This window comes from Antrostomus carolinensis, unplaced genomic scaffold (genome assembly GCF_000700745.2).
Source record: "Antrostomus carolinensis isolate BGI_N321 unplaced genomic scaffold, ASM70074v2 scaffold9789, whole genome shotgun sequence".
In the NCBI taxonomy this organism is placed as follows: domain Eukaryota; kingdom Metazoa; phylum Chordata; class Aves; order Caprimulgiformes; family Caprimulgidae; genus Antrostomus; species Antrostomus carolinensis.
This window is the reverse complement of record NW_010340627.1, coordinates 36,271-52,404: the sequence shown is the minus strand read 5'-3', so window position 1 is coordinate 52,404 and position 16,134 is coordinate 36,271. Positions and strand designations below refer to the sequence as shown.

The 16,134-nt window shown below is 33.5% G+C and overlaps 1 protein-coding gene across 1 annotated transcript in view; it reads right to left on the bottom strand.

Annotated features, from left to right (window-relative positions):
- SNX29 (sorting nexin 29) overlaps nucleotides 1–16,134 on the bottom strand; it is a gene marked incomplete at both ends in the record, with an annotated part of 72,977 nt that overhangs the window by 26,063 nt on the left and 30,780 nt on the right. The window contains 2 exons of the mRNA XM_029087035.1: nucleotides 6,010–6,116; nucleotides 10,722–10,804. Of these exons, the coding sequence (XP_028942868.1) occupies nucleotides 6,010–6,116; nucleotides 10,722–10,804 (190 nt within the window). The remainder of the gene's footprint in view (nucleotides 1–6,009; nucleotides 6,117–10,721; nucleotides 10,805–16,134) is intronic.

Below are 16,134 nucleotides of genomic sequence, written 5' to 3'. Positions count from 1 at the left end.
TTCAGTTTTCTCATTGCTATCCTCCATATGCCACGTTTGGGCTGCAACAATAAAAAGACTTCCCACACCATCAGCCACAACTTTTGGGCCCCAGCAATCTACTGGGAGAGGGCTGCTTAAGGTCACATCAGTCTCTGGTTACACTATTCCACAGATATTAATTTGCTGTCACTTATGCCCTTGCTAGTAACTCTCTGTTCCTAAGTTGCTAACCTTCCTTTTTTCCTTTAAATCATGATAGATTAACATAGTTAGGTCATACTCAGCAGCTGATGCCATCCTTTAGATGCATCTTAGTGTTTGCTGTGTCCAGGTTTTTACAATAAGGAAATCTTCAGCAGTAATCACAAAAATTTGCTGCTCTTCATGTTCATTCATTTCCATCTATGCTATGTGCAGGACTATCAATCAGATGAGGAAAGTGATATGAATGAAAATACTTTAAAAATATCTTTTAAGCCAAACCAGCTTCTTAAAACAGTTTGTACCATGGACACAGAATCTACTGTTCCATGACAACGGTGGAGTAGGTGCCCTGTGATATACAAGCAGCATTCAGGCAATAGATTGGTTGCCCTAAATCAATACTGTTGCCAAAGATGAAACAGAAATCATAGCATATGTTTAACATGAAGAACTTCATCCATGTTTTCCCCAACTACGTGATTTGATATAACAAAAGATACCACCTCTTCCTGAAATCTTGCCTTGGTAACAGTTACCTGTTACAGTTAAAATACAGTGGATAAGATAAGAAATAGCCATGGTTCACTTTAAATGCCACACTATTTTTTCCTTGTAGAACTTGCATAAGAGACAGCTTAATACTTAGCACAGTTATTTACCGTTAACTGAATATAAACAGCAGTGACTCAGAAATAAGTTTGTTTGTAAAGAAAATAAAAAAAACCTGACCAGCACGCACATTAACAAATGGATCACTGATTAAGTGCATGGTGATTCATGAGCTCATCATTCTTGCCTCAACAAAGAAAACTTTTCATCTTACACAGCCAGGCCAAGTCTGAGAAAGAGAGATGCTATACACATCATTCAGAGAACTATATATTTCAAGAGTTGCACAAAAAGTAGTTCTTGCCAGTTCACTTGTAGTACTAGTGCACTTACTGACTTAAACTGTGAATTGCAAACTCTTGGGAGTGAACAGCTTATCCAGTAAATAATCTGACTGACAGAAGAAATACAAACAGAAGAGCTCAAACTTGCATTGTTTATTCAGTGCTAACAAGACACAAGTAATTTTTGTTTGTTTCACAAAAGGCTATTTTTCAGTTCTCTCCTATGAGAAAATGTTAAAACCAAGCAAACAAGTGCTATTATTTAATAAATGTATTTGTAGGTAGTTTAATATCTAGGAGAAAAAAAAACCCAAACATGTCTCTACAGAATTCTATCAAAGAACACAAAACTTACTTTCATTGATTTCCAATAAAATTGGTCATGTAGTTCAATGAAATTGTGCTCACAAAACTTTAAGTTATTTAATATTTCAGAATTAAATTTATTTTTTTAAAGTAGGCAACCAAGTTGCTCTGTGGCTGTCAAAGCCTTTTCACGTAATCATCTTATGTTAAAGAATAAGTAGCAGATATTACAGAATCACAGAATCACACAGAATCACAGAATGTCTGCTACATTACCAAAAGAATAAGTAGCAGACATTACCAAAATTGCTATATCGTCAAAATTCCTCACTTCAGGATCTCAACTCAGGACATAAAGAAATTAATTACAGTATATTGTTAGTTCTGCTAAACTGAGAGACAATTCTACAAAGATGTTGAGACTTTTTTTGAAAAATTTAGAGATTTAAGGCACCTCCCCTGACCAAATAGCTTACTATGTGAGAAGGGCTTTTGTAACAAAAAACTCAAAACTCATGTATTGCATCATGGAAAAAAAAAAACCCAACATATTCTCACATTTGAAAATCATACAATATTTATAAACTTTAATTATCTGATAGCATACTACTAAAAAGTTCTTAGTAAAAAAAACTTACAATGTATCTCCAGATTTTTTTTTAGACTGAAAGGATATCTTTTGAACTTCTATTTACTAACAATGACAGCAGCACAAATAAGAGTCTCACGGCTGCTTTTCACACGATAATATACTATTTCCTTACTCCACTATAAAAAAAACAAACCCACAACATTGAAAGGTCAAATGTTTAAAAGCATTTTAAAAAGTCACATATCCAACTACAGTGATGTATATCATAATTTGTTCTTACTGTGTAATTGCTGGCTCTAAAAAACCCTCAATACAGCTTAAAGTTATTTGAGTACTTTGAAATTAATTTGAGGAGATTAAAGTTAAATATCTAGAAGGCATTTTGAGTAAAAATAATCAGTACCATGCTTTTGAGGCTTCAGGATGCAACTGTCTGACAAATTACTTGTTCAACAAGAAAGAACAGAAGGCATGAAAATTTACAAAGTTAAACTCTCTAAAATGGTGAAAGCTTGGCTTAATATTCAAAATTACCTTTTGTAGATGTTGCTTCAAATGTTTGAAACAATTCAACTTTTCAGAAGAGCTGCATAATTTGTTGGGAATTTAAAAACATTAAACTTAACCTTTTTGACAGATGTCAGATCTCATTAATATCTAATATTCAGAAATAAACTTTCAACTCTAATCTACTGAGTGTACTTATTTGAACAAAATGATTCACATCTTGAGTTCACATGATCGGCATATGCACCATCCATGTAAGAAAAAGCTTCCAGCCTCACACACCAAATGCTCCAACATCAATTTGCCAGGCATAAAAATACAATAGTACATCTGCCCCATGCTTTAGGAAAGAGTACAAGAGTATTTTCAAGTTCATTAAAAGGCAAACAGCAGGTTTCTATGGAACTTTTAAAAACTGAGCAATTCTAGCTAATTTATGTAGAAAAATTCCGACTCCTAGAAATGTTTCTTGTGGAGGCTTCTAGAAGGAAAGCCTTAAGAGAGCTGGAAAGGATTTTTTTTTTTTAACTGTTTGATTTGTCTCCAGCATTCCTGTAGAATGAGTGTTTCTGCAGAAGAATAAGGGATTAATACACTGTGACACAAGTTTCAGCATACCAAAAGCCTGTTATTCCAGCAGAGGAGCTAGTTTCCTCATTCTTTGCATGACAGGAACAGTCTATGCCAGGAAACTGAAAATTCAATGTCATCCATTGAGCCTTTAACAAACATCTCTCGTAATACAATTTCATACCTCATCAGCATAACCTACAATTTAACTTTGATGAAATGCAGGTTAAAGTGTACTTCTAAAATGACTCTTAAACAGAATACAAAGCTATCAAATGAACTGCCAAGGAAGTTGAAGTCATATTCTCTCTAATTAGGTAAGTTTACTAGTTCATTATTGGTCTACAGTCCTAAACACAAAGAATAGACCCACTGGAAACACTGACTTAGAGATAACAATCTGACTACAGGTCTTTTCAAAGATGTACAATCAGCCCAGTTGTTTTCATTTTTTTCACTTGTTTTGCTTCATTTTAAATCCTTAGCAATATCTTTAGCAACTTTTTATTTTGAGCTCAGTTGCAATGTAAACTATGAAGTTTGTCCCTCCCTCAGTGTGTAGCACAGGAAAATTTCTGGTGGTGTTACTCTGACAAAACTTACATAAGCAGGACAAAGCACATGAAACATAGCTTTACCTTATACACAGTAAATGTATGCTAACAATGCATAGCAATTGCCCAAAACGTATCTTACTGGTGGTGTTACTCTGACAAAACTTACATAAGTAGGACAAAGCAAATGAAACATAGCTTTACCTTATACACAGCAAATGTATGCTAACAATGCATAGCAACTGCCCAAAATGTATCTTAAAACGATTTTAAACACACTTTATTATTCATGGCTTGAGAGTTGTATAAATCAACCTACTTTCCCTTCTAAAACAAAACAGCATTCTAGTCCCAAAGCACATGACATTGGAAAACATACGGGAATTGCTAGAGGTATCCAAGGACCTATCAGTATCCCAACAAACTCCAAATTAAGGGTTTAGAAGAAATTGTGGTAACTAGATAGATCTTTCACTACTATTTCTATGGAAATACACCATTAAAAAAATTATGCAGAATATTTATAAAAATTTCTCTAACACTGTTTTAAGCATAACAGTCAGTAAAAACTTACTTTAGGTTTCTTTAGTCCTTCAGAATTTTTAGTTGCAACTTCTCTTTATCCAGTTGGTTAAATCATAATTAAAGAACTTAGATAAATACAAACTTTTTCATAAATATGGTAAGAAACTGAAAATGTCTTCAATATATTATTATGAACAAAATAATTTCCAATGGAAAAACAGAAAAAAAAATTCGTTAATTATTCAGCAGAACCATTTTTTTATTTTCTTGACAGCCAGTCATTTCTCTGTGGTGAGACTTCAATATCTGATCAGCTAGCAAGAAACTGAAGGGAATATTTGTCTTCAGTTGAAATATTCTAATAGGCACAAAATAAGTTAATAAAACTGCTTAATTCTGAAGATTTTTCAGACCCAATTCTAGTTGAACAGAACTGCCAGAACAACATTCAAGAGTGGTTTCTATCCTAGTCCTCAATTTGGAACACAACACAAGATAACCACCTTTGAAAATAAGACTTCACATCTTTCATTCGTGGAGAGTAAGAGGAGTAATGACTTCTAGTAAATACATCTGGATTGTTACAGGGGTTACATCCTGTTTTGAGTATGTGAAGATAGTGTCACAGTCTGGTGAGACTCAGATGCAGACTTCCTTTTCTGGATGTGATTTGCAACAAGGTTTTCCAGTGGTTATATCCACTCCCATGTTGTCAGTGCTCCTGCTAACACAGTCATCCACAAACTTGGAAGTGTCAGCAACAAATTCCTGAACGTGCAGAATAAACTTAGTAGAACTAATGAGGATGCTTTTAAAGCTGAAAGAGACTTTACCTGTGTTCTTAATTAAGATACTCTTTTGATAGGTACAGAACGGAGGAAAGGAGTCAGATGAACCCAAAGGAATGCATTAGGGAGAGAATTAGTTTCACATGGTTCTATGGGAAAAGGACAACCAAGCATGAATGTTTTACAAGAACTGTATTAACATCTTTGATGCATGACCTGCATTTTTAGTCATCTTCATGTTAATCAGTTGAGTATCCAATTTCAGAATATTTTGGGCAAGAGAAAGAAATAGAGAATTGTTTTACTTTTTATAAAAATGTTCATTTAATATTTAATAGGAGATATGGGTATTAGATATTAAATTTCATTACTTTTGTCTGGAAAATCATTTGTATTTAAATTTAGGATGAAACCCTAATCTTTCTTTCCCTTTTTTTTTTTCCTCTTTAATGAATTTTACATTAGTCTTCAAAGGGAATCTCGCATTAAGAACTTTTTCTAACATGGTCAGATCAACAGAACTAGTAGCTTCCATCATCCATTTCCATACTGTAGTATTCAACAAGCTACATAGTAAAGCAATACAAAAATGAAACTGTTTGGCAATCAGAAAATAGTGTGAAAGCACAGAAAAAGCTACAGATTTCAGCAAGTCCTCATTTTAAAGCTCAACTGACAAAACAGCAATGCCTGTTATTATGTATTGTAACTTACACAACCCCTGAAACCTTCTGTCTGTGATGCTTTCAACTTTACCACCACCAGTTATAACCTTAAGGAACTTGTTTATTTATTAAAACCTTCACTGTAATATCGAAGTATAAATATGTACCCTTGTTAGGAAAAGTATTTTTAATATCCGAATTGTTTTAAACATGCTTTGAAGTTGAATGAACAAATTTGTATTTTAACCATAGAAGCCTGAAAATTAAATCTTTCTTTTTTTTTTTTTTCTTTTTAAAGCAAAAATCAGACTTTTCTTTTACACTAATGGGGGAAAAATAACAACTGAGCAAAGAAACTATTTACAGCTTCAAATGTTATATTACAATTATGATTCCACAAAATTTGTGCAGCACAAAATTTACCTCAATCAATTTTCTTTCGTAAGAGCTGGCTAGTTCCTCATTGTTTTCTACTTGCTTTTGCTCTGTAATAGTAAATTCACCATCAGTGCTCCAAATGTTTGGCAGAACTAAAACAAAGAAATATCTCAAATTAAAATGTTAAATTACATAAACATCTAAGACAACCTGTTTAGAATTAAGAGCTCTAAAAGGAACAGTTATTAGAAGTATCAAAATAGGAGTAATATTAAACAGTATTACATTAAAGTGCTAAAATACAAATGCTGCAGGGAGCTTTCTTGTGACCAATATTTAGACAATACTCTTAAAAGAAAAAAATGCAAACTAAAAGCATTTGGCTGCTCTATGACTACCGCTTTCTCATATATGTAGCTAGTAACTGCAGTTTCTACCCAAAGTCTTTGAAAATTAAGCCTATGTTTCTCTTTTAAATCTTTTTTCTACTTCTCTTCCAAAATATCACTTCATATTACTTGCACAGAATACTTACATATCATAGAAATTACAGGAAATAGGGCTGAGAATGGACATTCCATACCTCATATAGTATTTCATGTGTTTGCATAAAGCAGAATCAGCTGTAGCTATTTCATTCCTGACAGTTGTCGAATTTATTCCTAGAAACCTCCAATAACAGATTTCATGCTTCCCTTCACAATCTATTTAAATTCAAGTATTCTTCTCAGAAAGGTTTTCTTGATAGCTAATCAAACTTCCTTCACCTGCCATTTAAGCCCATTACTTTTATTATCCACAGTGAATGAAAACTACAGTTCCTAGCTGTTCCTAGCTATCATTCATGTATTTGATGATCACTTTAAGTCCTACTCTAAGCAAGTCTTCTCTTCTCCAAGTTACACAATGTCCAATTCAGCTTTTCCTCACAGATTATGAATTTAAAAAAAAAAAACATGTTACATATATAAAGTAAACAAGCCCTAATAAAAAGAGAGGTTTAACAAATGCTTTCACTATTTTTCAAAATTTAAACTATATATACAACCACTATAAGGGAGACAGAAGACACCATAATTCATCTTGAGCCTGGGAACTGATTTTTGCTTTGAGGCAGCATATATATACATTCAGAAGTTTATTATTATTTTAAGTGAATTTTGAAAGCTTTTTTAGAAGCTATTTCTTGTAAATCCTCCTTGAAGTTCTTCAGCCAGAAACTTCCAAGATCAGCATTTTCATATACATATTATTGTATCTAAGCAGGTTTGAAGAATAGTGCACATCCAACTGCTGCTGATGGCTGAGACATTGGGATGCTCATTTATTAAATATTTTAAATACCAGTATCAAACTGCTCAGTTTACAGCAGTGATCACTCATTTTGAAAGCTGGTATTATATTCTGAACTTGACACAGTTCTAACTCCTTGGCAATTTATTTATAATCACATTTGATGAGTAATTTTTCATTTTTTTTAAGTCACCTCAAGGCAAAGTATTATGCAGAGTTTAATTTATTATTTTAGGGAACTATTTAAAAGCGATGCCCAATAGCATCTGATCTGATTATTGTAGCAAACATGTAGATTCTTCTCTATTTATAGTCATAAAATAACAGCAGAAGCTCAATTTATTTTGACGCTTTCAAAATAGTTTCACAGAAAATCTAAACACAGTGTTCTAAAATCTGCAATGCGTTTTAAGACTTTTGTTTTGATACCATTTGGAAGAAGAGTAATCATATTTGAAATTACTAATCATGATTAACGTAGGGCAGCAGTGAAATTAGATGTATGCAACAGTTTCTGCCTCCCTGATAAAGACAATTTCCTAATATTACAGCAAAAGAGGACACGTAGGGGTTTTACAAGTTTACAACAAATCAGAACTCTATGTCCCTGTCTACAGGTAAGGCTAGTTAGAAGTTAAGAACCTTAACCTATGAGTGTAAAAATTAATATATAAGAAACCAAGAATTAGCTTAAAATGACAAAAGCAGAGAAAACAGTTTCTGCATCCTATTTTCTTCACAAAGTGCTCACAATCTCAGAATACAGTAACAATACGGATCTTGTAAATATACTCTGTAATCCTTTTAAGCATGTAAGCTAATTAAGAACAAGATGACTTAAGACAAGTTGTTATAGTCACTTTAAGTTATACCACTATTGGAATTCAATAATTTGCCTTAAGTTACACAATCATATATGTACTGAAAAGTACAAATAGCTCTTTCTAATAGTGCAAATATTCTTCATTATGAAGGCTGATATCTGAAAAGTATGAAAAAGATACTGCAAGTTATGTATATAAACCCCTGGGTGCAATAGTTTCTATAAATCTGGTAAAAGAAAAAACTTTTTTTTGTTTCACTCTCCTTTTTTGAAGTGTATCTAAACACACTAGTTCTCAGGGATTATTTACACGCTTAAGTACTTTTTTGAGTCCGAGGCCCCAGTACTATTAAAAATTTCACATAAATCTCCAATGGCAGCTAAGAAAAAAAAAAACCTTTGGTTTTATAAAATACTATGTGTTACCAAAGAATGTAAGAAAAATTATTACAAACAGTGCATATAGCTGAAATTTATTCTGGCCCCTAATGATAAATATTACAGAAAATTACTGTGGAATGATTAAATATCCTCTGAGCATAAAGCATACATGTATTCATTTTTTAGAACTGTTGGTACTGTTCCATCCCCCTTTTTCATCTATGAAATCTGACCATCCTACTCAGTTTCTATTCTTATTACTCACTAATTTGCATAATTTTAACATGGCAGAATATAGCTAGCCTAGGAAAATTTTTTTTCTTTTCCTATAATTACACTCATCATGGAATCTGTCAGTGTCTAATGAAGGATAATTTCTGCTATTATAAGAAGCTTAAGCGATGGTTTTCGTGAATAATTCTTAATATGAATCACTACAGTCCAGCAAAGTCGGAAGTAGAAACATATGCTCTCACTAACAAAAATCCTTTTAAGGAGGAATTAAGTTTTTAAAACTATAGATAAGTTTAGTGACTAGCCCTTAAGAGCAGAATTTATGTAGTATTAATTCATACACCCACTTACATGAGCACAATATTGACAATTAAAAAGAAAACAAAGATGAATTATGTCAATATCTGAAAAGCCACGTTGTCTCTCAAAACACCTGAAGTCAGTAGAAATACAGGTCTCACCAGAAGACAATTCAGAATAAAACTCCAATTCATCCTTTCATGATTACTTCTATCACCAATGACCACTGAAGAAAAAGAGGTAACACTGCTCATAACTCATTATCTTTCAGATATAAAATCTGCTCATCAGAGTCATAGAATCATAGAATGGCCTGGGTTGGAAGGAGCTTTACATTCCCCACCAGCCCCTCCTTGTTGGTTAGAACAAGGTCCAGTGTAGCACCTCTCCTCATCGGCTCCTCAATTACTTAGAGAAAAAAGTTGTCGTCAAGACATTCCAGGAACTTCCTGTATTGCTTAAGCCCTGCTGCGTTGTCCTTCCAACAGATATTGGGGTGGTTAAAGACCAGGGCTTATAAACATGAGGCTGCCGCTGTCTGTCTATAGGATGCCTCATCCGCTCAGTCTTCCTGGTCGTGTGGCCTGTAGCAGACCCCCACTGCACAGTCACCTGTCGCTGTTCTCCCTCTGATCCTGACCCATAAGCTCTCAGGCAGCTCCTCAACCATTCCCAGGCAGAGCTCCATGCATTCCAGCTGGTCCCTGACATAGAGGGCGACACCCCCCTCCTCAGTCAGTGCAACTTAGCAAAGGAAGTGAAATGTCTGGTTTTAACATAGAGTCTGTTTCAAACAGTGTGCAAACACTGATCTCCAAAACAACACTAACTGTATCATCTAGAGATTCTAAATTTTCTCTCCTTAAAATAATTATTCTTATGTTCCAATATGACATTAATTCACAGAGTATTTTTTAAATTAAATTTTCATCTCATACTTCTTTTCAAGAAGAAAAAGCTAAGACCACCTCATCTACCAGAAAATGCTCTGTGAAAAAAATCTGCATCGGTATTTTTCTCAAAAGGAAAAGATATCAAATATGTTCTTTTCACTGTTAGGAGATACTACTCTACCATGGTTGAGAGAGATTAATAGGGCTTATAATTATCTCTTGCTAACCCCACTTTCATGTAAATTATTTAATTTGTTTTGGTGAAGACTGCGCAAGGAAAGCAAAGACTTCTTGATTGTTTCTACTCAGCAGCAATTTGATAGTATGCCATCACATGACATTCTTTTTGTTTTATATCAATCTGCATTACAAAACTGTTCACACAACAGCAAATAGCCCAGCCAGGGATGCACCAGGGACAGTTCGCATCGAAAATGAATTGTCATTTTTTCAGATACTGGTATTTTCTAACAGGGAGAGGGCTGATGTCATACTGGGTAGCAAGGGGAAGCACGAACCATGTTCCCAGCCACACTAGGACTGTTTTGTCTGGCTGAAGTGTTGGTTATGGACCAGGACATTCACAGGATTGGGTGGATGGTTATCTACAGAGATCCATTCCAGGATCAATCAGGAGAAGGGGCAGGCAGATTCTTGTAAACCAGACACATGACTGTTCGATGGTTATTCTTTCGTTGTCAGTTTTTATACAAGTCCAGAAGTCACTTCCATCATTTGGTTACTATATCTATGTGTCCAATAAACTCTGTCTCAACAGTAGCATACAAAAAAAAAAACAGATTTTTTTTTTTTCTCCTTCATTTTATCCTTACCTTCCACTGTTTGACCTTCTCTTCTGAGCATCTGGACTGCTCCTACATACTTCTTAAGCTGCACTTTTAGCACCTCATTTTCTCTGTTGATTAAAATAACAGAATAAATAAATATTATTATTTTCTCAAAATAGAGGAAAGTCCATTTCAGTTGAAATAATAAGCTTTATCTAAGTTGTGACAACAAGACAAAAAAAAAAAAATGACTCACATTAAATAATACATCAACAGCAGAGTACCAGGAAAATTAGTTTTCCAGGGCCAAGTAAACACATCAGTGAAGCAGATTATCTCATAATTAAAACCTTTTCATTAATAGTTTAATTTAGTTTTTCTATACTATGTTACATTGATGGCAGAAAAATGACACAGTCTATATAAATCAATGGTGAATTAACAAAATGAGGATGGAATACTAGAGAAAGAAATTCAGAACAGCCAGTATAAAATTAAATACTCATTTTACTAGTTGTCTAAGTATTTAATGTCAAGCATAGGTGCCAGAGGTGCAGCACATAACATCACACACAAGAAACCCACAACTGGTTACAGAGAAGAGAGAACATGGGCAGGTCAAAATCATGCCAGAGGAGCAGGACAAGCTCTAGGAATGATGAAACCCTAGATATGTAACAGATTACAGAAAGCTGTAAACAGATTATACACAAAATGGTAGACATTCTATTTATGGGAATTTATTTAAGAATGAGAGGTATTCAGAAACACATGAAAATATGTTTGATGGTCCTTATCATACTACATATACACACATACCCACACACAAAATATATATATATATTTTACATATATACACATACAGACAAAAATAAACTGCTGTTGTGAGCAATTCCATATTTATGTATTAAAACAACACACTGGTATTATAATCATGTTTCTATGGATTTCAAATTAGTTTTCTGAACCATGCAACCTCAATTTTATTCAGTCCTTTAGTAGGAGGTTGCTAAATAATTGAGAAGAAACTATTGATTACCCAGCTATCAAATTTTAACAGTCCTTAATGATTTTATGCATTTTATTATATTTTTCATTTCCAAAACTACAAAGAACAAGTCAGTTTTTCCACTAAAGATGGATGCTCATATTCAGATTAAGGAAAAAAAAAAATCAGAAACACAGTTTAATTCTATAAAGTACATTAAAACAAGTCTAAATTATTTATTCTTGGGAAAAAAATTATGACAGCTAGACAAAAAGATTTCTCACCAGAAGTGTAAATATGTCTGCATGGAAATAACTGTATACAATTACAATATATTAAGTTTTAAGGATTCTCATGAAATAATCATACACCATCTCATTTCTACATTTGATAATAGACTCAGGGCCTTCTGTCTGTTCTGAGACGGCACCAAAAAAAAAAAAAAATCCATTTTTTTTACTATTGTGCCTATTGACTTAAAATTGATACAGTACAGACGAACTTTGGAAAGACTTTAATTCATTTAAGGTTTTTGATACAGGACTGAAATTCAAAGCAAGATACTATGGTACAGTCACAATTTTCTAATACATCTCTTTATCACCTCATTATGTCTCATTCTTTGACATTTCTTTCTCGTTACTAGTATTTAGCTAGATTCCAAAGAGGGTCTATCCTGATAAATATTAATTTATACAGCTCTTTTTATCAAAGCCTGTTTAAAAAGAAAAAAAAATAGCAAGCACTCACTAAAAAGTCTTTAATGACTTCAAGAGGCATTTATATCAGGTATTCCTGGCAAGTATCTTATAGGAGGAAAAGATCCTGTATAGGAGTTAAGGGGTTTTTGTAGAAATTCTTGTCCAGCTGACCCACTAGTGCTACCTCTTGTTAAGGATGTTAAATACTTCTATGTGAAGGCTCCAGCTTTACTTTTGCATCTTTTCCAAACTTCACCATCTAACTTGAAGTAAAACTGTTAGCCTGTTATGAGACTAGTGATAAACACAATGCTTTCAGCATTTCTGAAGTGCTCCAAACAATTCCACATTCTGTGCTGAAGAGTGACAAGAGTGTAAGTACAAGTTGAAGGGGTTAGAGAAAAAGAGGGGAGAAAAAAAAAATCAGTACATAATAACAACTGTAAGCAAAGAGAAGAGGAATGTAGGTATCAAAACCTTAAATGGTGACACGAGTAACTTTTACCAATTTTCTAAAATGGAAGACAGTGTTAAAGGAATTTAACTCAGTCAGGGGGTAACTCTAGGTTTGCTTTATTGATAATTCAGAGTTGGGCTATCACCTCAGTGAATGGCGAAGGCATTGCAAAAATCAGGCTCTATATATATGCTAAATATAACATTATACAATAGGTATTCTTTTTGAAGTTCTTGGTGTTTTCCCATGAACCCTCAGTTCCAAATTTCTCATTTAAAATTCTATAAAAGTCCACAGTGGTCTTCAAACGCAGCTGATTCTTCTTGTCTCATCTCAGTGCCTCTTCAGAAGCTGCAGCTCACTGGTCCCATTCTGGTCACTGTATTCACTTATCTTCTTGAATAATCTTCCTGTCTGTTCACCTTTGCACTTCTAAGAAAAACTTACATAAAGACATTTAACTTATGTCTATTTTAAAATATGTAATCTTTCACAATTCACTTACTCCAAGTTAATCACTTATCACCTGTAATTGCTATGTCTCTAAATTCTACTATTCTTGTTGATTCAGCTGGATTGGCTTTAAACCAACCACGGAGAGGGCTGTACAAAGGACAGAGTGAGAAGCAGCATGGTTGCATGGTTTATAAGAATTATTATTCTATTATTTCATAGCACATGTTTCTAACTTTTCATCTAAACCATAATACTTCCATTAATCAATATCATTTCACCTATAAGCATTTTCTTAGAGAGTCTTTCCCTTTTACAGATAGCACCTCATAAAATCCCTAAATTTGTAAGTATTTCTATTGTCAAGCATACTTTTCAGCAGATACTACTGTATGTATTCATAAATTGTAGGAAAAATCTTGCAGATCCTACTAAACTCTTGTACTGAAACCGAATTCAGAAAAAGGAGAAACACCCAGTAAATTTCTTCCAAGAGTACGCATATGGCCAGGGCTTCTTTATACAGCAATACCTGCCTGGCATTACTAGTGTAAGGTCTCCTTTCCTCCAAAGCTGTGCAATAAAATATTAATACTAAATCCTTTACTTTTCAATTGCAATATTCAGTGACATTGATCACAGTAACAGAGAAAAAAATATTGTTTTACTGAAAAGAAATTCTGTTTAAATATTCATGAATGGTATACAGGCACAGAACACCTTCACAACAACAAACTTGCTTTTTTTTTTCTTTTTTTTTTTTTTTAACCTATCTGGAATAACAAAGAATGATCAGTTACATAATAAATGTAAGTTCTCAAATACCTTCAATTCCTTGCGTGCAAAAATAATTACACTTCCTCTCAATTTTATTACTTAAAATTAGCATTTAAGGAAAACCTGCCTAAAAAAAAAAATCAAAACTTCTGTAAGAACAGTATTTTTTTTTTCCAGTAACATTAAACAAGTTCACATTTTGGGAAACATATATGTGACTTTTAGGTATATAATGAACGAAAAGATAGCATGCAACATTACTGATAAATGCATATCCTCACCAACAATTTAATTCATGCCTGGAAAAGTAGCAACTGTTTCCCAAGAACTCTCATATCAAGAGGATGAATGTAAGGGGATAACAAGCAGCATGTTCTCACATCAAAGGGCAGACAGCCTGGAAGAGAGATGCTGTTCATACGGAACACAGCAGTGGATCAGCCTCCCTCCTGGGAATTCTGCTCTATTCTTGGAGCAGGACCAAGGCCCTGCAGGTGAAATCTCCTCTGCCTTTCTTCGGCTCCACCATCCCTTTTAAAAACTACCATTATGTGGGGACAAGGGGAGCTGAAGGATGTTGGTTATTTTCCAGTAATGTCCACAAAGTTTCTGTGACAGACAAGTTACACTTACTGAAGCGTGTATACATACACCAAGCTCAGTTAAGGTTTACTATGGGAGTAAAATCAGATCCATCTTATGTTCTTTGAAATAAGATTTCTGGTTGTTAATAAAATTAATACCAGTAAGGAAGTGTTTTATAGAAGCGGACTTCCAAAAATTTTATTAAAAAGTTAAAGAACAATATACCTTTAAGTTATTATTTTTATTGCAGAGGAAGAGGCTTTACAGGATTTATTTTCCTATACTTTAAGAGGAAAAAAAAAAATCAAAACCATCACAAAATCCCACACAACTGCTTCTTGGAAAAGATACAAAAATTCCTCTAGGGCTTCTGTAAAATAGGCATGGTAAGAAATCAATTTGAAAAAGAGTAGTTTTTCATGTATCTCAACTATAGTAGCCTGAAGAATACTGTAATTAAGTTTCTGGTACAAACATCAGACACTAACAAGTGCTTGGGTCAAGCTCACTCCTAAAACATGTCTCATTTTTAAATTCAGAACTACAAAAAAAACCCCAAAAAACCCAAAAAAACACAAAAATCCAAAAGATGTCTATGTCTTGATAAAAACTTAAGTCTTTTAGAAAACACTATAAAGGTACCAAATCTCCAAATAATAAAAAATTGCATTAATCTTAAGAATATGTCAAATCTATATAAAGAAGTTGTGCCATATGACTTTCAGAGATGCCTTCCAACCTGAATTATCCTATGATCCTACTAGTAGAAGGTACGAGGATCACAATTAATTGTAATCATATATACCCTAAATGAAATAAGAAAAATCAGCACTATTACTCATAGAAGTGGAAGTTGAACTATATACAATATAATGAGATTGCAGTATAAAACCAACCTCTGAAAAAAACTGTAACAATGAATAACGTGATAAACGAAACTGCTTCTGAAACACGAATGCCATATGCATGACAAAATGAAAACTTTTCTCATTATAGCTTCACAACATAGACTGTGTTCAAATTTAAATTATGAAAGGGCTCTCATACAAAAAAGCAAAGAAATGGCTTTACAGATAAGATAAACAACTTCCTCATATTTCTTATGAAATAACACATCTCAATCTTTTTACAAAATGTTTTTGTAACTTGTGACATGTCACCAACTAACTAAGCAGGAAAAAAAATAACTGGATATAGGAATATTCAAATTAGTTTTCATAAGTAGGGAAAAGAGATATTTTTTCCTCTAAGAAGCTGCTTCAGGTAAGTGATGCAATCATTTCAAGATGCACAACACATCATTTCACCCATCACTGAAGCGCTGTGGCTCTGAATGACGCGTTGTAAACCACACTAATATAAAATGCCAAATTCAAAAGCAATGTGGCTTAAATAATACAGATAGTAGATAAGAGTAGGAAGATTAGGTTACAGAATGTACAGTAAACAGAAGGTATATAAAAGTGTTAGATAAAGTATAGTCAAATTCTCATTGCC